The sequence below is a fragment of the Typopeltis vanoorti genome, chromosome 17 (assembly GCF_054136105.1).
Source record: "Typopeltis vanoorti isolate ZY-2024b chromosome 17, IOZ_Tvanoo_1.0, whole genome shotgun sequence".
NCBI classification, from domain to species: domain Eukaryota; kingdom Metazoa; phylum Arthropoda; class Arachnida; order Uropygi; family Thelyphonidae; genus Typopeltis; species Typopeltis vanoorti.
The window spans coordinates 99,355,946-99,377,904 of record NC_143565.1 but is presented as its reverse complement, the minus strand read 5'-3'; the positions used below and the strand labels follow the sequence as shown (position 1 = coordinate 99,377,904).

At 36.9% G+C, this 21,959-nt stretch overlaps 1 protein-coding gene across 1 annotated transcript in view; it reads left to right on the top strand.

Moving 5' to 3' along the window:
• The first annotated feature begins 996 nt into the window (after positions 1–996).
• The window catches only part of Atg2 (Autophagy-related 2), a 616,887-nt gene continuing 595,924 nt past the window's right edge, over positions 997–21,959 (top strand). The window contains exon 1 of the mRNA XM_090407292.1: positions 997–1,282. Within this exon, the coding sequence (XP_090263418.1) occupies positions 1,115–1,282 (168 nt within the window). The 5' untranslated portion in view covers positions 997–1,114. The remainder of the gene's footprint in view (positions 1,283–21,959) is intronic.

Here is a 21,959-nt window from a genome sequence, read left to right as displayed (position 1 = left end):
CACTATAGACGGCATAAAAAACCAGAACAACCATATTGCATTAATAGAACAGACAAGAAATCTGGTTCGAAATCTCACTCTAGAGGGCTGGAAAATCAAGTTCTGCTGGGTGAACGCGGATACTGATCCAAAAGTACTCGAAATCTGCTATAAAAACACTTGCAGAAGAGAAAAGCCTAGACATGACATGTGCGAAGAAGAATGGAAGGCATCAAAAAACGGATCAACAACAAAAGAATTCTTGCAAAGCATTAGAAGCAGACTCCAGCTGAGAAAACATGCCATTTCTCCACACACACACACACACACACACACACACACACACACACACACACACACACACACACACACACACACACACACACACACACACACACACACACACACACACACACACACACACACAGTCTCCGCTTTTATGATAAACTGAATAGTTAGTTGTTCAATATCCATTTGGTGTTGAAATGCTTTCCCCACCAAAGTTATTTCACACTCTTCTTTGGTTCCATGTTTCTAATTATGTCTCTCCCTCACACAAGAAACCGCGAAGCCGACAGCAAATGAGTATCGCATGCTGGCAGCATAAAGCGAAAAGCCATCTCTTGATGTTCTTTTTGAAGAACTGATGGATTGTAGTCTTTTGGCTGTTCCACATACCTTCAGTGTTACCATAACATAGTTGTTTCGAATATGACTTTTTCCATTTAAAAGTTGTAGTAGCGAGGTTGGTGTTCGGATCCATCTTTAAGCCTGTTTTTTTTTCTTCTTTTTTTTTTATAACCGAGCTCGACACAAACGCGATCTTCCTTGTAGCAATGATCTTAAATGGCAGTAAGTTCTAGCGTAAAGACATATTATTATCTGTCTGGTGTTTCGACTTGCGCACTGTACTCTCTTGTCCTGCCCCTAGTGGTAATTGTGATAAGTAATATAACGTCATCAACCTGAAGGCATGGTGTTCTGTTTATACTGGTCACGGGTTCAGTGGCTCCGTGATTGATTGGGGTAGCGTGTGATGTGCAATGTCTTAACTGCGTGTATATGTTTTAAAAACTCTTTTGTTTATTTAACTAAAGATATGTTAATTTTGTATATAAATTAATGAAATGAAATAATGGCCTGGTGCTTCCCATGGTCGGATTCGGTGAAAAAAACTACCTGTCGCTTCTTTTTACATTACTATATTGGCCATCTTTTACAAGAAAAGTTGACTCTCGAACAGCTGACTGTGGAATTGTACAAAGGCAAAGGATCCATCAAGGACTTATATCTCGATGTTGAGGTAGGGTGTTTTTGCGACTCGATGACTAAGGGTTTCATACTTTATATGTTTGTGAAAATGAATGAAACATTTAATTAATAAAAATTTTAAACGTTTAGCAAAAAACAACAACAAAGACATATTTTGATCATTCATTCCTTTATTTAAGCTTTCAGTTGTGACATATATACAGCTGATTGTTCACATACTTTACTGTTATGTTTATGTCCCACTAGAGTCAAATGAGCTTTAAAGTATTTGTAGTTATTAAATTAATATTTGAATGTGTATTAATACACTACATTCTGTGTATTAATATAGTTATTATAATACATAAACAGAGGATAATGGATAATATAATCAGAATAAATATAGTTAATAATAGGTTATTATTACGAAATTTATTTCGTTTATATCGAAATAGAATGCTTTCCCGTGACGAATCCTTGGAGGTGTCGCATAATAATATCTGAAAAACCAAAAATGATTTCTGAAAGTAGTTTATATTGGATAGAACAGTATGACTTACCGTGTGATGTCTGCATGACATGCTAATTTCGGAATTTCGTGTCGAGACATTCTTTCAATCTTCGTCGATAGAACTTTGGCATTGCATACAATGGTTCCTTTGGTGCTTAAAAATGTATTCTCTGGACACAAATAATACTTTTACAACAGAATCTGTCTATTGCACACCCACAAATTTTTCACCAACACTGATTATTGTTATGACATCACATTTGATAAGGAGAATTATCAAATATGTGAATTGTCATTTGGATGTTTATTTGTGAATGTCTGTGCTAACACTTCAAAAACTGTGTGATTGGTATTTTAGAAATTTGGATGGGGAGAAAATAAAAAAAAAATGTAACTTTTTTTTTGTAGAGTGTAGAAATTTTCATCCATCCAGGTTTGTATTCTGTCTATAACATCTTCACCATTACACTTGATGTACACACTGGCCTATAGTTTGACACTACTGACTTGGATTATCCTTTATGCCAGTGACACTATTTTTCCTTCTTTTCACTATTCTGGGACTGTTCCTGTTGCCAGACTTCTGTTGAACAACAAGTTCAGGGTACTGCCAACTCTTTTGCACATTCCCTTAATATACATGATATCCCATCCATTCCCACAGCATCAAGGTTACTTAATATTCTAAACACTTTCCATTCTTTAACTGTCAGTTTTCTGTCCTCCTTCATATTGCTATTTAACACTACTTTTATACCCTCCATACATGAAATACACTAACAAAATACTCATTAAACATTTCTATCATATCTTCAGCAGATATGAGTCATGTTTTATCTCCAGCTACTAAAGTCAGTCTTCCATATGCTATAGCTATATCAGTTGATTTTTTTTTTCATCATCATCATCATCATCATCAAATTCCTGCCATGTACCCTCAAAGGGTGTACAGGATATGACAGTACTACATGAAAAAATTACATCATTACTAACTTCCTATCTACAATTTTCCTCCAAATCAGTCTGTTATTTGTCAAGACTCCAACATTATCAGATCTTATATTTCTATCGTCTAAGGCACTTTGTGCCGTATCAATCCACCTATATCTTGGTCTTCCTCTGGGTCGTTTTCCTGCTAACCTGGCAGAGAACACTTGTTTTCTTATCTTTCCTCTCCCATTCTATTTAAGTGACCATACCACCTGAGATTAGCTCTGCTAACGCATTCCTGGATGCTGACAATGTCAAGTTCTTTCCTAATATCCTCGTTTTTAATATGATATTGCCATTGATGCCATCTGTTCACGCCTCTAATCTTTCTCAGGACTCTCATATCTGCGGTCTCTAGTCTTTGGTCAAGTGTTTTACTTCTGACCCAGCTCTCAGATCCATAAGTTAAAACTGGTTTGAACACTGTCTTGTATACAGCTAATTTAGTGTTCCGACTAATTTCTTTCTTATTCCATATGAATCTATTCAATTGACTTCCCACCATACCAGCTTTGCTGATTCTGTTGTCTATTTCTATATTTAATTTACCATCTTCAGTAAAAATCGTGCCTAAGTAGCTGAAATGTTTTACTTGTTCCACAGGTTCTCCATTCACAACACATTTGACATTTTCAATGATTCTGCCTATTTTCATTGTCTTTGTCTTTTTATTGCTGACCTTCATACCATATCTATTACAACAGCAATTGAATTTAGTCAGAGAATCTTGCAGACTTGTAGCGGATTTATTTAGAAGTATAACATCATCCGCATAAAGCAAAGAGCTGACATTAACATCTCCAATTTTGATATCAGGTTTAATACCACTTTCCTTCATAATGTGATCCATATAGATAATGAATAACAGAGGGGATAATGTACATTCTTGTCTCACACCAGATTTAACATTAAACCATCTTCCTGTACTTCCTTAAATTCTAACTGCTGACCTACAACTCAAATAAAGACTAAGTATTGCTTGATATAATGCCCCGTTGACACCATATAACTGCAGCGTATTGAATAGCTTCTCTCTTGGCACCTTGTCATATGCCTTTTCCAAATCAACAAAACTTACAAATACAGATCTTTGTTATATTTCCATGCTTTCTCGACTATTTGTCATAAAGTGAAGATCTGATCCTGACAGCCTTTATTTGGCCTGAATCCAGCTTGTTCTTCACCAAGCTTTTCTTCCACAATTCTTCTCAACTGTTTCTCAAGTATACTTACATAGATCTTTCCAGGAACACTCAGTAGGGAAATACCTCTGTAATTCTCAAATTCAGTTTTATTTCCCTTTTTATATATGGGTACTATGAGAGCTCTACTCCAATCATCGATAATTTGTCCCTCTGTCCAGGCTTTCTGAACTGTGCAGTGCAGCCACTGTAAGACTCTTATACCACTACACTTCAGCATTTCTGGTTGAATATCATTTACTCCAGCTGCCTTTTCACATTTCACGCCTTTAATGGCTTTTTTCTACTTCAAGTATGGATATGTATTCCTGACTGCATGCCTGGTCAGTGTTTTTTATCACTGTGCTATCATCACTGCTTGTTTCATTTAGCAGTTTTTCAAAGTAATTACTCCATACTTCAAGGATATCTTTTTCTACCATTTTCATGTCACCTTTATCATCTCTAACTGCTTTTACAGTACTCTTTCCTCCATTCCTAAGCTTCTTCAACAACCTCCAGAATATTTTGCCACCTTCTTGATATTTATTTTCTATATTCTTGCCAAAGTCCTCCCATGACTTTCGTTTAGTTAGTTTTACACACTGTTTATCTTTCTTACATTTGTCTCTGTATTCTGTAAGAGTAAAAGCTGACTTTTTGGAACTTTTGATATGCTTTCTTCTTTTCCTTCACTGCCTCTTTAACTTCCTGTGTCCACCAGGGAGTTCTGATTTTTTTATCCTTGCACACAACCTCACCACATGCATCTCTGGCAGAATCAATGTTTTCTTCAGAGTTTGCCACTGAATCTCCAAGGCTTGATTCCTGTTCTCAACCTCTTTCATTTTCTTTTCAATAATCTTTCTGTATTTTAGTCTATACTTCACATCTGAGAGCTGCTCAACTTTAATTCGCTTTAAAACTTTCTTACATGTTATTCTTTTCAATATTAAATTCAATTTTATCCTGCTCAAGACTAAATAGTGATCACTTCCAATTTCAAATCCTCTGTACACTCTGGTGTCCTGCACCAGGGAGAAAACATCACTATCAACAATAACATAGTTAATGAGACTTTTCTTATTCCTAGCCTCTTCTCTCCATGTGAATTTGTGCACATATTTATGTTGGAACGTGGTGTTAGTAATAACCAGTCCATGTCCTGAGCAGAAACCCAACAGATATTTGCCATTATTATTAGCTTTGCTCTTTTCTCCAAATTTTCCCAAAATATTTTTGTATGTCTCACAATCATTTCCTACTCTGCTATTTAGATCCCCAACAAGGACCAACTTTTCCTTTTTCATTGTGTCAGTTGCTTTTTCTAAAGCCTCAAAAAATTACTCCACTTCTACCTTAGTAGAGCCTTCTGTGGGACCATAGGCACAAATAAGTCTCATTGTCCAGTTCCCCATTCTCATATTTGCCCACATTACTCTACTTGAGACTGACTGCCATTCAAGAAGATTAGCCTCGTATTTTGTGTTGAATACTATGGCTACTCCTTCTTTTCCTTGATTGTCATTTCCTGAATATAACATTTTGTATTTATTGCTCAGAAAGATCTCACCAGTTTTGGTCTTTTTTGTTTCAGACACCCCTATTATGTCGATCTGGTACTTATCTAATTCCTCATCTAGCTCCATTTCTTTGCCATTCAGGCTTCTTACGTTGATAGTACCGATCTTTAACTCTGGTGATGTTGAGTTGGGGTTTGTTTTCAGGTTTGTTCCAGTAGCTGACTTTTCGCTGTTCGCCCTGGTTACCTGGCGAAAACAACGGGAGCCTTGTTTAACCGGGCGACGCCCCAGCCGGCATGAAATTTTTTCATGTTATACCATCATTTTTTTATTTTGGTTTAACCAATAAGAATACAATTTGGTCGGCTAAATCCCAAATTGCCAGCCCATCCTCGTTCGTTCAGTATCAAAGTAGATACCCAACAGGGTGCACCATGAGAAGGTGAGGATTGGACATTAGGTCAGAAGCCCTGGTCGGTTCTCCGCATTCCTTGAAAGGCTATGTGGAGGTCTCCTCTCAGTTATACAGCTTTGACCCTTAAGCACCCCGATTTTTTTTTTATTAAAAAAAAATTTTTTTTTTTTATGTTCATCAGTATGCCGTTTATATGTATAATTTCAGTTTCCATGTATAATGTATACTCTGAAATTCATGTTTTCATTGAAAATGGTTAATATTTTCTTTTAGCTTGATGACAGTGGTACCATAAATAACCATGTACCATAGTATAACCATAGTATATGATGTGCATGAATACACACACGATATTATTATTATTATTGTTATTATGTGACACCTCCAGGGAGTCCAAAGACTCATCGAGGGAGAGTGGCCAATAGCATAGAATGAATGATACCTCCAACTACTAACCGTGCTCAAACTTGCTTAACTTTTTGTGTGAGCCATTAGTAGCAGAGGCTCTACCAACCTTTGATATAAAAGAAAATTAAAAAAAAATGATGAAAGTATTATTTTGTCACAGAATTTCAGAATTAAGGTTTTAAGCAGGAAATATCTTAGTGAATTTTAGTGTTTCATGGACATGATAATCATCACAAACAAGTGGTTCTTAGTTTTGGAAAAGAGTGACATGAATTTCTGGAATGAGTCATTATACTTAATGGAAATTGACAATTATTTTGATTGTAATTGAGATTCATAATTCATTTTTAACCGCCCCATGGTACTAATGTACTTTTGGTGGGGGTCAGTTAAAAAAAAAAAAAAAAGAAGCACTCTGAATCTCATTTACATTAATTAGTGATGCTATTCATTCATTTAACTCCCACTTGATTTATCTTCCTTTTCTAGGTGTGCATTCTGCTGTTTCTTTCTCATGTCATGTCATGGTTCAAGCAGTCTCCCCAGTTTCTCATAATTATTAGCTCTGTAATTCCACATATACTCCTTCTTAACTGAAAATTCCATAGATCTAGCTACTTTCTTGTCAAGATTGCATGATCATCACTCTCACCATTTGGGACATTGTGGTCATGTTGGTTACAAGCAAATCCTCTGATCCTGTTACCTAGATCTACTGTAGTACTCCAGACTTAAAGTATGTTCCATTGCATGCACCTCAGGTAATTGTTCCTTATTACTTGCATACATTCTCTTTCCTTTTCTCCTTTCACTCTATTTCCCCATAAGCGAAGTCCCCCCCCCCCCATAATAATTATTCATCCTCCACTCATTGAACTTATTTGCGAATGCATACCATTCACATCATCCTTTCCATCTCCTGGGCTGTCACAACAATCAACTGTTGGCTTCTGTATCACAACAGATGGCTTTGAATACACTACTTTCACTGACCTGCAGCTAAACTATTTTTGATTGCAGCTATCAGTTATCAGCAATAACCCCCTCCTCCTTGTTTTCTCCTTATCCTCCCTGAAAACACTATATGTCTCACATTCTCTCCCACTGATATATTGTTTTCTGTCAGCCATGATTCACTAAAGCTAATAACCTTCAGCCAAAAAGGGCTAACCATGCCAAAATCTCCTCATCCATATTCCAAATTCTGTTGGCAGCTCACATAAAGTGCAGTAGCTCTAGACTCTCAGAATCTGCTCCTTATGCCTCTACTCATATCCCTGGACACAGTCGACTAGGCAACAGTGAATGGATGATGATCATCTAGGCGATAGACAAGTGGGCGCGGATTGGGCGACAAAATAATAGATCATATATGCAGTACAAATACATTTTTTTTAATCATTTTCTTTATTAAAATCGCCATTCTTTTCTATTGATCTACTACCCGGCAAATTTAAATAATAATTTTTTTGAGAAATGAGTTAAATGAATGGTCTGAACATAAAATTTAAAAAATCTCACTTATTGTTTCCACAAGATGAAATTCAAAACAAAATAAAAATTTTGTTTTGAATTTCATATGGAGTCCTGTGGAATTCCACTTGTAACTTTCCTTTCACTTGACATTGCTTCCCCTGTAAACAACTCTCTAATATCTATCATAATACCAATTTTCAATCTAATTTACTAACCTGATATCTAACCCCATATATTGCAACTTACATATATGGTGAATAGTCTGTTTTTCCCCCCCATTTTTCTACGTTTTTGAGTGCTAAATTGTTTCTCTGAATACGAGTGTACTTCAGTGGTTGTTTTTTGGAAGTTAGTTGTTGTCGTGATATAATATATTTTGGTTACCGTCGGAATCGAATGCATACCGGTGAAAGACAAAACGAAGCTAAGTTTTCATTACTGTATTTAGTTATATTTCATTATTGTTTCTAAATTGTTTCTCTGAATGTTTAGACAGCTAAGTTTGGCAAGTGCAAGAAGAATGATTGTTATGGGAGATTTTAACTACAGTAGTGTAAATTGGAGAGAGGAAGATGCATGTAGCAATAGTGGAATGGAATTTCTAGAATTCTTGAGGGACAAATGTCTTAGGCAACATGTAACAGAGGGAACAAGAGGTTCAAGAGTTTTGGATTTGGTTATAGCATCAGAAGAGTTGATAATAACTGAGATGACATCTCTCCCACCAGTTGGAGAGAGTGACCATATGGTTTTGACTTGGAAAATGAATAGACATGCAGGAGTATCAAAGAGACAGGAACTTATGTGGAATTATAATGCAGGTGATTATAATAGTCTTAGACGTCAACTTCGGGAAGTTTCATGGAGGGAGGAATTGGAAGGCCGGGATATCGTTAGTGCGTGGGAAATTGTTAAAGAATATTTGTTAGTAGCAATGGTAAGTTGTATACCACGAGTGAAGAAGAGGACACAATTTGGAATAAAGTGGATGACAAACAATATTAAACAGGAATTGCATGTGAAAAAGAGGCTGTGGAAGAGATATAAGGAGACAGGTGAAGAGAGGATGCGTGAAGAATATAAGACACAGGCCAGAAGAGTGACTAGTGTGGTAAGGAAAGTGAAACTGGAATATGAGAGGAGATTGGCCCTAAGATCCAAAGAAAATCCAAAGAAATTTCCTTCCAGTAGGAGGAGAAATGACTGTGGAAGAATAATATTGTGCGATAAAAATGGGAATAGAGTGACTGATGCAGAGGTCATAGTGGAATTGTTCAATGACCACTTTATTGGAGTATTTCATCCTGGAGGAGTCAGTTTTAATGCTAGAGGGATAGGGCAGGTTCAAGGTTTAGAGGTACAGGAGGAGAGTGTGTTTCAGATACTGAGAACTCTGGATGTCAATAAAGCTTTGGGACTGGATGGTATTTCACCACGAGTTTTGAGAGAATGTGCTAGAGAACTGACAGTGCCTTTAACCTGGCTTTTCAGTGAAAGTCTGGCTTTGGCAAAGGTGCCCAGGGAATGGAAGGAAGGTAAGATAGTGCCATTGCATAAGGGTGGTAACAGACTGGAGGTGTCTAATTATAGATCAGTCTGTGTGTCATCAGTAGTTGTTAAGATCTTGGAGAAAGTAGTGCAGAACCATATTAGGCAGATGAGGGTAATGTTATCTGTGAGAGTCAATATGGATTTGTGAAAGGGTGCTCTTGTTTTAGCAATATGCTAGCCTTTTATAATAAAGTTACAAGAATATTAGATGAGGGAAAGGAATATACTGCAATTTTCTTAGACTTAGCAAAAGCATTTGACAGGGTGCCACATGATAAGCTGATATTTAAGTTGCAGCACATGGGTCTGGATGTCAGATTGGTCAACTGGATTCAGGATTGGCTGTCTGATAGGTATCAGAGAGTTGTGTATGGTGGAGCGGTTTCAAGGAGACAGAGGGTTACAAGTGGGGTCCCACAGGGCTCACTTTATATCAATGACATTGCCAGTGAATTGCAAGGGGATATTCAGTTGTTTGTGGATGATGCAAAGCTGGGAAGGATTATTAGTAACAGTGCAGATGTGGTAGCCCTGCAAGAGGATTTGAATAAGCTAGATAGATGGGCAAATGAATGGGGGTGTCAGTTTAATGCAGCAAAATGTAAGGTCTTGAGGTTTGGGAAACATCAATTGGATGCTACATACTCTATGGGAGGAGTTATACTGGAGGAAGTTGGGGAGACAAGAGATCTGGGGTTGATGATTGCTAGAAACCTGAAGTTTAGTGGACATATTGCAAAGGTGGTGAGGGTAACACAGAGTGATAACAAGAGGCCATCCCTGGAAGTTACGAAAGAAAACTGTGAGCAAGAGGGGTGAGGAGTGGTTTCTTTGCACAGAGGGTGGTTGAGCCGTGGAATGCATTGCCCGATAGAGTGGTGAGGGCAAGAACGGTCAATGAGTTTAAGGAGTGGTATGATAGACTTTGTGTTTCTTATGGGGAACCTCCCCTCGATGAGTCTTGACAGACTTTATGTTCTTAGGAAGGACCTCCCACGATGAGTCTTTTGACTCCATGGAGGTCTGAATAATAATAATAATAATAATAATAATATACTTTTTTGTTTTAATGTATATATGTAACATGTGTAAATATGTTTGTTAATTACAAAATAATATTAAATGAATTAAAAAACTGTATTTTTTCATTATACCTTTTCATTTTTAAATCATTTTCAGACCACTTTTTTTAACCATCTCTTTCTTAAATGATTCTATAAATTTTGATATCGATATAATTCTTCGAAAGTAAATTTTTCGTCTTCGAAAAAATAAAATTTTTTAATTTATCGAAAATTAGAATATCGGAGGCAAATTCACACAGGTAAGCTTACGTCAGATTTGGTTGTTAGGTCTAGATTAGTTTTAGTTTTTTTTTTTTCAATTATATGGAAATAACTCATAGTTCATAACTTATAACTAACTCATCTTCATAAGTCTTATAATAAATTTAGTTTAATCCTTTATCCAAGTGTGAGCAAACAAAGTTTGCGCCAGAAAGTATCTTCAGGATTGGGGTAAGGTGGAACAAGCTAACATTACTCCTATCTCAGTATCTCCCATAATGCAAAACACATCTCCTTGCAGATATGTCTAATGTTATGCATTAAGGGAAGGGCCACTACCCAGACTAGTTTCGACCTTTATTGAGGTCTCTTCAGTGGGAGCCAGGTCCAAGTGGAGATACCAGGCAGAAGCATTAGCAAAGTCATCTCTACCTGTAGGAGTTGCCAAATGGTGTACCAACTTTTTAATAAATTACTCTGGATTTAGAGAAAGATGTTAAAAGTTTATTTTTCACTTCGTTAGATTATAATAAATTTAGTTTAATCCTTTATCCAAGTGTGAGCAAACAAAGTTTGTGTCAGAAAGTATCTTCAGGACTGGGGTAAGGTGGTACAACACTGGGAAACTCGTTGCAAAGGTGGAGCAAGCTAACATTACTGCTATCTCAGTATCTCCCATATTGCAAAACACATCTCCTTGCAGATATGTCTAATATTATGCATTAAGTGAGGGGCCACTACCCAGACTAGTTTTGACCTTTATTGAGGTCTCTTCAGTGGGAGCCAGGCCCAAGTGGAGATACCAGGCAGAAGCATTAGCAAAGTCATGTCAAACAAAGTTAACAATGCTAACAAATGGTGTTGTACCACCTTACCCCAGTCCTGAAGATACTTTCTGGCACAAACTTTGTTTGCTAACACTTGGATAAAAGATTAAACTAAATTTATTATAATCTAACCAAGTGAAAAATAAACTTTTAACATCTTTCTCTAAATCCAGAGTAATTTATTAAAAAGGTGGCACACCGTTTGGCAACTCCTGCAGGTAGAGATGACCTTGCTAATGCTTCTGCCTGGTATCTCCACTTGGGCCTGGCTCGCACTGAAGAGACCTCAATAAAGGTCGAAACTAGTCTGGGTAGTGGCCCTTCCCTTAATGCATAACATTAGACATATCTGCAAGGAGATGTTTTGCATTATGGGAGATACTGAGATAGGAGTGATGTTAGCTTGTTCCACCTTTGCAACAAGTTGCCTGGTGTTGTACCACCTTACCCCAGTCCTGAAGATACTTTCTGGCGCAAACTTTGTTTGCTCACACTTGGATAAAGGAATAAACTAAATTTATTATAATCTAACCAAGTGAAAAATAAACTTTTAACATAAGTCTTAACCATATTTATATATATTTTACCAATATTTACAAAATAAATCTGCCAAATCGTATGCCTGCCAAGCATGCAAAAAATTTTTAAATTTCTGTCACTTAAATGACCATCGCCCATTGTGATTCGCCAGTTAACCATTGCCCAATTGTCATGCACTACATGCTGCTCCTTATACATGTTCTTGGTCTGTCACCTTGTTCTACCACTTCTCCCATTCTGTGGGAGAAGTGGTAGAACCAGGTGACACATTAACTCGATAAAACCCTTTATTAACTTAAATGTCTCAATCATATCCTGCTCTTTTCATCCTATTCTCAAGGATTTGCAAACTGTATTCTTTCAATCTGTCCTCATATCCCACATCCCAAATTTTAGTGGACAAGGATCTGAATTTCAGAGGTCACATTGCACAAGTTGTGAAGACATCGCGTCATATCAGATTATGGCAATGATGTGGAGGACCTGAACTTCTAAAAATAAAGAGGTTTGCTCCATTGAACCAGACCTTATGACCTTAGTCAGTTTTCTCTGGACCTTCTCCAATATATACCCTCATCACCAGGGGAACAAATCTGTGCACAATAATCCATACGAGGCCTTGATCAATGCCTTATACAATGGGACCAGAACCCATATCATTGCCATAGTCTGATGTGATGTTTTCACAACTTGTACAATGTGACCTCTGAACTTTAGATCCTTATCCTCTACCATTCCCAGGTCAAAACCTTATGCCTTGCAACATTGAATTGACAGTTCCAACATTGAATTACTGTTGCCTCCTCATGTAATCCATTCAGTCTTCCTGTAAGGCCACATCTGCTTGACTCCTCATCACCTCTCCCCATATTTGCATCATCTCCAAATAGTTGTATATCACCAATTAAACTCATCATTAATATACAAATTAATGATGAGTTTAACATTAAAATCTGATTTGGTTCCAAAACAGATCCCTATGACATCCTGCTAGTGACTTCTCTTTTGAGATAGTGCTTCCACCTCTCCCCAATACACAACTTGCTGATGCCTATCTGATAGCTATTTACCTATCCAACTCACTAGTCTATCATTTAATCCCATCTGCTTCAGTTTAGTTACAAACTTGTGGCATTTTATTATAAGCTTTTGCAAAATCGAAGTATACTACTGTATATGCATTTTGTCTGGTACATAAACAAGTTGGTAAAACATAACCCCTCCCTCTTTAACAAACCCATGCTGAAACGCACAAAAGGATACCACTGTTATCAATCCACTTTTGTATCCTCTCTCTTTCTCACACAAACCTCTCCAACGCCAGATATGCAGATCTGCTTATAATTTGTTGCCTTAGCCCTATTGCCACCTTTGTGAAGTGGAACAGTTTTGCTTTCCGTCCACTCCTTTGGTACTTGTGCTGTTTCAAGACTCTTGTTAAACAGGTAGGCAAAGGCTGATGCTAATTCCTTGGAACATTCCCTTTAAGACACATAGTGAGTCCTGTTGCCTTATTGATGTCTAGCTTAAATCATATACCTCTTGTTTGCTCACCATTGTCTTCTTTCATTTCATTCTCTATACAATGAGCAGTCTGATGAACTGCTTACTGAATACCTGAACTATGGCCTCTGCAGATGTTACCAATCTCCTACTTTCATCCATTAACATTATCTTACAATAATCATTCTTTCTACTTGTCACATCGAAAAAATTCATGAGGGTTTTTCTTTGCCTGATTTGCTAATTTCTGCTCTTACCGCACTTTTGTTTTCCTTATCAACTGAGTCATTCTTCTGGCCTGCTTTTTATACTCTTTGTGCAACTGATTATTACCATTATTCATCTTGTGCTGCCTCCAAAGTGCCTTCTTTGGAGTGAGTGAACTGAAGAAACTGTTGCTATTTGGAAGTGCAGGGTATGTGATGCAAGCAAGAGATAAAGTGAAAGATCAGGAGAGTGGTGTGGAAGCATCTGAAGTGCTTGTCAATGGAAACAATATTAGTGTGAGAGATGAAGAGAGAGAACAGGAATGCAAGAAGAACAGGAAAATGGGGGAGGGAGCCAGGGTGGGAGACATGAGATAAGATCAGCTTAGAAATGGAATAAATCAGGAAGTGAGTGGAGTAGTTGAGACTGAGTGGATATATGGGGTAAATAGTGATAAAGGTGATTGGGCAAGGGCAAGTGTGGTAGAGAAATTACAGCCAACAAGTAACTTGGATAGGACTGGTTATAGATCTAAAAGTGGACTGCTGTATTTATTTACAAATGTCAGGAGTATCAGAAATAAAGGAGATGAAATGGTTTCACTGAATTTATTCACCCCAAAATCATTGGAATAAGTGAAATAGTTGAATGAAGATGATATACTAATGATAATAGAAATGGAAGAGTGCAGTGTTTCTTTGTGAGGATATAAAAGGCAAAAAGGGAGGAGGAGTGCTGCAGATGATAGCACAGGAATTATGTCCACATAAGGTAGACATGAAAGAGGGAAATAGTGGCAGTGGTGTGAGGTGGAGGTTGACAGGAAGAGATATTTAGTTGGATGTTGCTGTAGACAAGGGAATATGGAGGGTGGTGATAAGAAATGTATATGCAACTTGGATTAGTGAACAAGGGAAGGGTGATCATTATGGATGTGATTTTGACTATGGCAGTACAGACTGTAATGAAGAGATGGCATTTAGGAATAAGAAAAATAAATTTCTCATGTTCTTGAGAGACAACTATTTTAGACAGTATGTAAAGGAGGGCACATGAGGATCGAAAATTTTAGATCTGATCATTTCATCACAGAATTTTGAGTGGGATTTGGCACATCCCTTCCAGTTGGTGAGAGTGATCACCTGGGTTGTGGCTAACCATATGAAGACTTCTGTGGGGAAAGTTAATGTGGAAATACAAGGCTGGTGGTTTTAAAGACAATTTGGAGTTATAGCATGGAGTAAGAAGTTGAGTGGCAAAGAAACGCTGCTTGGGAACTGAAAAGAAACAAATAATAGCATCCATGTGTGAATGTATTCCAGAGATCAAAGGACTGAATAAGGTAGGTGTAAAATGGATGAATAAGAGGATTAAGCTGGAAATTTGGAAGAAGGCACTTTAGAGACAGCACAAGATGAATAATAGTAATAATTCAGTTGGGAGAGTGGAAGGTAGGCAAAATCATTTCACTTCACATAGATGGTGATAAGGCTAAGACAAATTATATGCTAATCTATTTTTAGCAGTATTAATGAGACCACATAAGGGGATTAAGCTTGAAATCTGGAAGATTATTTCAAAATTATATGTCGATCTGTATATTTGGAGTTGTAGTTAAGGTATTGGAGAGGTTTGTGAGAGATAGAATACAAAAGTGGATTGTTAACAGTGGTATTCTTTGTGCTTGTCAGCATGAGTTTGTTAAAGGGATGTCATGTTTTACCAACTTGGTGATGAATGTATTGGTCAAGGAAGATGCATGTGCAGTAATATACTTAGATTCTGCAAAGGCTTTTGATAGATTGCCACACCACAAGTTGGTAACTAAACCAGAGCAGATGGGATTCGATGATAGACTAGTGAGTTTGATATGTAACTGGCTATCAGATAGTTTCCCCCCATACATAACTTGCTGATACCTATCTCAAAAAAAAGGAAAGTCATTAGTGGTATGCCAAGAGTCTGTTTTGGGACCATTTTTATTTAATTTGTATATTAATGATATCGGGATGGGTTTAGTTCGCAATATACAACTGTATGCAGATGATGCAAAACTTGGGGAAAGTGATGAGAAATCAAGCAGATGTTGTAGCCTTGCAGGAGGACTTGAATAGATTGTATGAGTGGGCAGCACTATTCAACATTACAAAGTGTAAGATTCTTAAATTTGTAGGCAACATTGGGATGCAAAGTATACACTTAGCTCATTTGCTCAAGCTTGCTCTTTATCCTCTGAAGGACTCTGCATAAGCATTCTCTCTCTCTCTTTCACTCATGGGCAACTGTTCATTCCCCACATCATCTATGCTATTATAATAATAATTGTCTCTTTTACTTTCATCCTCTATGTGCCTGTACCTCACATTTCATACCTATTCCTGTTATGTCTGTCATTTCACTCTTTCGACTCAACATGGATTTCTGGAATTTGCTTTCAAAACTTCCTGCACATTCTCACCTCTCTCTCTCTCTTTCAAACCAAAGTGCACTCACTTTTTGTATGGAATGTGTTTCACAGATGCTATATTGCATATTTGAACAATGATATCTTAATCACCATTGTCCTAAGTCCTTTTCATCATACATTAGAAGGAAATGCACAAAGTAATTAAAAATATCCATGACTTAGTAATCAAGTCTTGCAGTCAGAGGGATTCCAGGGGGGGGGAGGAGTATATGATAGTGTTGCTGCATAATAGGTAGAAGTGTCAGTAATGAAAGCATAGCAGAACTTTCGTGAGAGTGGTCAAAAATGAAATAAAGTGTATGGAAAATAAAATAGATAATGTGAAGAAGCCACTGGCTGATGTCAGCGAGAGTGAAAAAGTCAGTATGATAAAGAAACTGAGAAGGGATGATCATATGGCATGGTATGAGGATTTCATTATTAGAAGTGTGATGGATAACAGGGTGTATAAAACATGTTTTTATATATGAAAAAAAATAAATGGATATCGGTGTGGCGGTTTTGTATATAAATGACTTGAAGATGAAAAGATTGTTGTCAGGGATTTGAGGCAGTTGTTGGAGAGATGAAGAATAATGGTGTAGTTGGGAAGGTGGTTAATGTATTGTCCAGATATAACAATAGTGAGCTGAGAATGACAGCATTGATAATGAATAATATGATGACTGAACTCTGCATGGTAAAAGGTGTTTATTTTGTGAATGTATGAAGTGAATATCAAGAGAAGTTGGAATTGTTTAAGATAGATGGGTTGTATTTGAATGATTTATTATTGGACACTTGAGGGAACTGCTTTTTCATGAAAGAAGAGAGAGAGAGAGGGAGGGGGGGATATTCAGTGAGAACAACTGCCTCACATCCTTGACCATACTCTTTTCATCTTCAAGTCATTTATATACACAACCACTAAGAGAGAAAGAGAGATGTAGCATAGCAGTTAGAGTGAGGAAAGATGGTGTTGGTGAGATGACCTCATATGTGATGTGGCTTAGGAGCAGTATAAATAACAGATTTTAAGAATGACATCCATGGTGAGGAAGGTGAAATTTATGAAAATAAGTTAGCCAAATAGGGCAAAGTAGGCCAAGGAAAACAGAGATTTTTATCATTTTAAAAAAGAAATGACCATGGAAGAATATCCTTAGTGAATTTGAATAGTAGGAAAATGTCAGATTCACTAGACATGCCGAGTTGTCAGTTTAGTATGGTACACTTTCAAAACAGACCAGGACCATACTTATGCACAGGTGCACTAGGCTCTAGCCTGGGAGAGTCCCAAAAAGTGAGGGCCAATTTAAGGGCCTGAAACAATGAGGCAAGGCCCTCTGGAACACTCTAGCCCCAGACCCTGCCTGCCTGTCTCTGAAAAAGTGTAAGTATGGCCCTGAGGCAGATCCATTAATTCTGTGAATGAAAGCATTTGAATATTACAATGGAATTAGTGGGATAATATTGGCACAAGTACTAAAGGAATGTGTACAAGTTGGCAACACTGTTGATCTTATTCAGGTTGAGTCTCAGCATTTGCATGATTACTAATGAGTAGAAGAGGAGCGTGATCATTCCATTATAACAAGAATGGAGCTATGACTAAATGATGGTGGATTCTTCACAATGTCCAGGCTCTCCATGATAATTTACATTACTAAGAAATTCTAAAACCTTTGTAAAAGACCAAGTTTGAATTTTATCTTTTGTAGGCAAAAAGAAAGATGTTAGTTTCTAACATCTAAAAGAAGTAAGATAGCTTCTTAAAGGTAGCAACTTTTCCAGAAGATGCCTTTTACACATATGCTTGCTAAGCAGTGAATGTTTTCAGTTGATTCTAGTTGGGGTGTGTATTTTATTAGTACTATGTTACTTGACAAGTTGTGTTGGAAGGAATTGGCTGTGATACTTGGACTTTTCAAGGACATTTGATAGAATAATACATAAAGTCTGTCAAGTAAACTGAAGCAAATGGTAATGCATATGAGGCAGGTGGCATGGATTAGAGATGGCTTAAAGACATCAAAGAGTAATACAGCTGTGTCCAATAAATAAGGACGAACACTATTTCTGAAGATCACAACTGCAAATTCAGACAAATCAGCTTGTGGCCATTTGTATAACTGATGATTTCGAGTAGAAAGCGAGTACACTTTGAAATTTTTGAATCACACACAAAGGGATTACGTGGTAGCACTCAACAGGATAAATGGCAAACACTTCACTAAGCGATTTGTGTTTGAAGAAAGCTCTTTTTGTGAAAGAATAAACTTGCAAACTTGGATATCTTGTAATATCTCAAATACATCATCTAGATGATTTGATGTGGGAAAGAATTGGAAACTTGAAGGTTACAGAATTATTGATATTGCCAGAGAGTTTGGAATCACATATAGCATTGTATCCAGGCTCTGGACAATGTTTTTTCAGACCAATAGAATGTGTTCCAGATGGTTGGTAAAGGTAAAAGGTTGCTCTCTATCACAGAGCATAAAGATAGGATTTTGGTTATAACAGCAAAACGTAATTGATGCACCATGGCAGGTCAGCTTGCAAGTTGGCTTCATTCAAGCACAGATATGTGGGCATCTTGACAAACTGTGGCAAGACATCTGCTACAAGTAGGCCTATATGTCTGAAGGCCAGCAGTTTGCCATTCCCTTTATCATAGCATATTCTAGAGCATTTTTGGTAGTGTTATATCCATAAAAATTGGACAAGACACCAATTGGCTAATGTACTCTTTACAAATGCAAGTCGTTTGTCTTTTCTCTGATTCTAGATGAAACTTGATCTGCTGTGAAAGTTGTACTGCTTACCATCGCAACAGTGTTCTTGAAAGGGATAGATATGGCAGTGCTGGGGTCATGGTGTGGGGAAGCATTATGCTTAGGGATCCCAGATACATTGGAAAAAAATACGGGACACACTTATGACTGAGGGTGAAAGTTTAGTATGTGCATCCATCGCATATGCCAGTCTTACAAAATGATTCTAACTTTCCAAGTACGTGCATGTGCGTGGCGAGGTTTACTATACATACACTATACTAAGTATAAGTAAACAAATAGTAAATGCAATTGTTAGGCTGCATATTTTCATTAAGCCACTTTAAGTTGCCTTCAAGTGGTTTTTTGCTTACTATTATAGATACAAAATAGATTATTAATACATTAATGCTCTTCTCACCTGACAATATTCTAATTAATCAATCAGTCTTGTTCACTCTTGCAATACTTTTCTGAAGAAAGAATGCGTCCCGTTTCAGTCTTCAGATTGAAACGGAACGCATTAGCTAAAAACAGGACGATCCCGTATTTTACGGGACTCTAATTATGCTTAATGGATGCACCGAGCTACAAGTGCTGGAAAAACTGACTATGACTGGCGAACGAAATTGCAATAAAGATCTTCAACATCATGTTCGATTGTTTCATGTGCTGTAGGCAAAAATTTCATTTTTAGGGATGAGAATGCTACACCACATTGTACATGAGCAGTGAAGATACTTCTAGAGACTGAGGATATTAATTGAATCGAGTTGTCAGCATGCTCTAGAACACATTTGGGACACAATACAGAGAGACATTGTAGACTGCTCGAAATTCCCCTCCAGAAAAAAAAAAAAAAAAAAAAAGAAAAAAAGAAGCCTTATTCTTACTTTGAAGGAGGAGTGGGCCAGTTTTCCTCCAGAACTCTTGAATCACTTGGTGATAAGCATCATAGTATGACATTATGAGAGCTGCATCACAGTTTAGTTGCCCAGGTTTCTTACTAGTGAGAAAATGGCAGAGAAGATCTAGAGTTAGGTGGTATGCTGTGGAATGCTCCATGTGGGAATAGTTGGACATAGATTTGTGTGTTATAAAAATTAGTTGATAGGCAAAAGAGTGAGAATGTGATAGAAGCAATAGTTGGCGAAGGGGTTTTTATGGGATAAATGCTGGTGAAATTTATCAATACATGGTTGGAGGGGAATGAACAAAGGTCAAAAGTTGGAGGTTAAAGTTCTTCAAGTTTGAGGATTGAATTTTTTGTATAGAAGGGAATGGATTATGGGAAACAGGTTTGTGAGAAATACTGTTGATTGTGGGTTATGGTGGACTTCTTATCATAAGCCTTGGAACTCCATGGAAAATCTTAGTTAATAATAATTATGGAAATTCTGTAACCAGATCAGACTTGATATGGTTATATTTTTAAGATAATAGACTCTCTATAGAAACAATGACTTTCTCTTATTGGCTTACCAATAAGTATTATCTTATTGATAATACTTCGTTTGTAATTATTAGGATGATCAGATGAAAATCTGTTAATATACCTTCTGGTGAACATGAGCTTTCTGTAAATGAAAAAGATAAGTGAGCCATAAAGATGTTTTTTTAGGCTATCAAATTGAAGAAACTTTTTTGGGAAAACCTTTCACTAGGTTTAGCAAATTTTTATGATTCACTTAGGACTATTTCTCTAACATTGTTCCTTAGCCACATTATTGGTATAGTTTGCTATGTCTGCTGTTGTTCTAAAAACTGGATTTTACATTTTCTTAGGAAAATTCATCAGAACTCATCAATGTATTGATCTCTTTTAGGATCATTATTTGTTAAGAAGTTTAAAAACGGTGAGAATACAGTGTATTCCACTAATTGAACTTCACTGTAAGAAACAAACATTGATGATATTGTATAATAAAATTAGTTTAATCCTTTATCCAAGTGTGAGCAAACAAAGTTTGCGCTTGAAAGTATCTTCAGGACTGGGGTAAGGTGGTACAACACCAGGAAAACTCGTTGCAAAGGTGGAGAAACTACCAACACTCCTATCTCAGTATCTCCTATAATGCAAAACACATCTCCTTGCAGATATGTCTAATGTTATGCATTAAGGGAAGGGCCACTACCCAGACTAGTTTCGACCTTTATTGAGGTCTCTTCAGTGGGAGCCAGGCCCAAGTGGAGATACCAGGCAGAAGCATTAGCAGGTCATCTCTACCTATAGGAGTTGCCAAATGGTGTGCAACCCTTTACTCTGGATTTAGAGAAAGATGTTGAAATTTTATTTTTCACTTGGTTAGAGTATAATAAAATTAGTTTAATCCTTTATCCAAGTGTGAGCAAACAAAGTTTGTGCCTGAAAGTATCTTCAGGACTGGAGTAAGGTGGTACAACCTTACCCCAGTCCTGAAGATACTTTCAGGCGCAAACTTTGTTTGCTCACACTTGGATAAAGGATTAAACTAATTTTATTATACTCTAACCAAGTGAAAAATAAACTTTTAACATTGATGATATTGGGAAATGTATTTTTATATGAGGAGAAAATTGTTTTAGTAAGGCCGTTTCAAAGAACAGAGTAGATGGAAGGAAAGAAAAAGATGAAAAATGTTGATTCATTATGTTTGGAGCTGGACAATAAATGAGTGTTAACCAGTAGTTGCTTGTGTATTTATTAATCTTAAAGGAAAGTGGAGGAATGGTGGCAGCCAGTTTTCTTGAACTGCACCCATGTAAAAAATAGCTTTTGTTATTAGTAATGTGTATGTATATATTATTTTTGGCTATCTCCATTGAGTCTTCAACTCTGTGAGAGGGTACAGTGCTCTTTCTCTTATACAAATCAGGCTGCAATGAATGGACTTTTTGATTGAAGTTGAGTTACCATTATCAACTTGCAGAATTTTCTTATGAAAACTTGTTTTGCTTTCTGTAAAAACACACAGATCAGATTGGTTGGTGAACATGTAATTAACAGACATAAGTTATTATACAGACAGACATGTAACTTAAGAGATATAAAATTTAACTTTGTTAACTCAATGCACTAAACAGCCCATCATTCTCCACCTTCAATTCA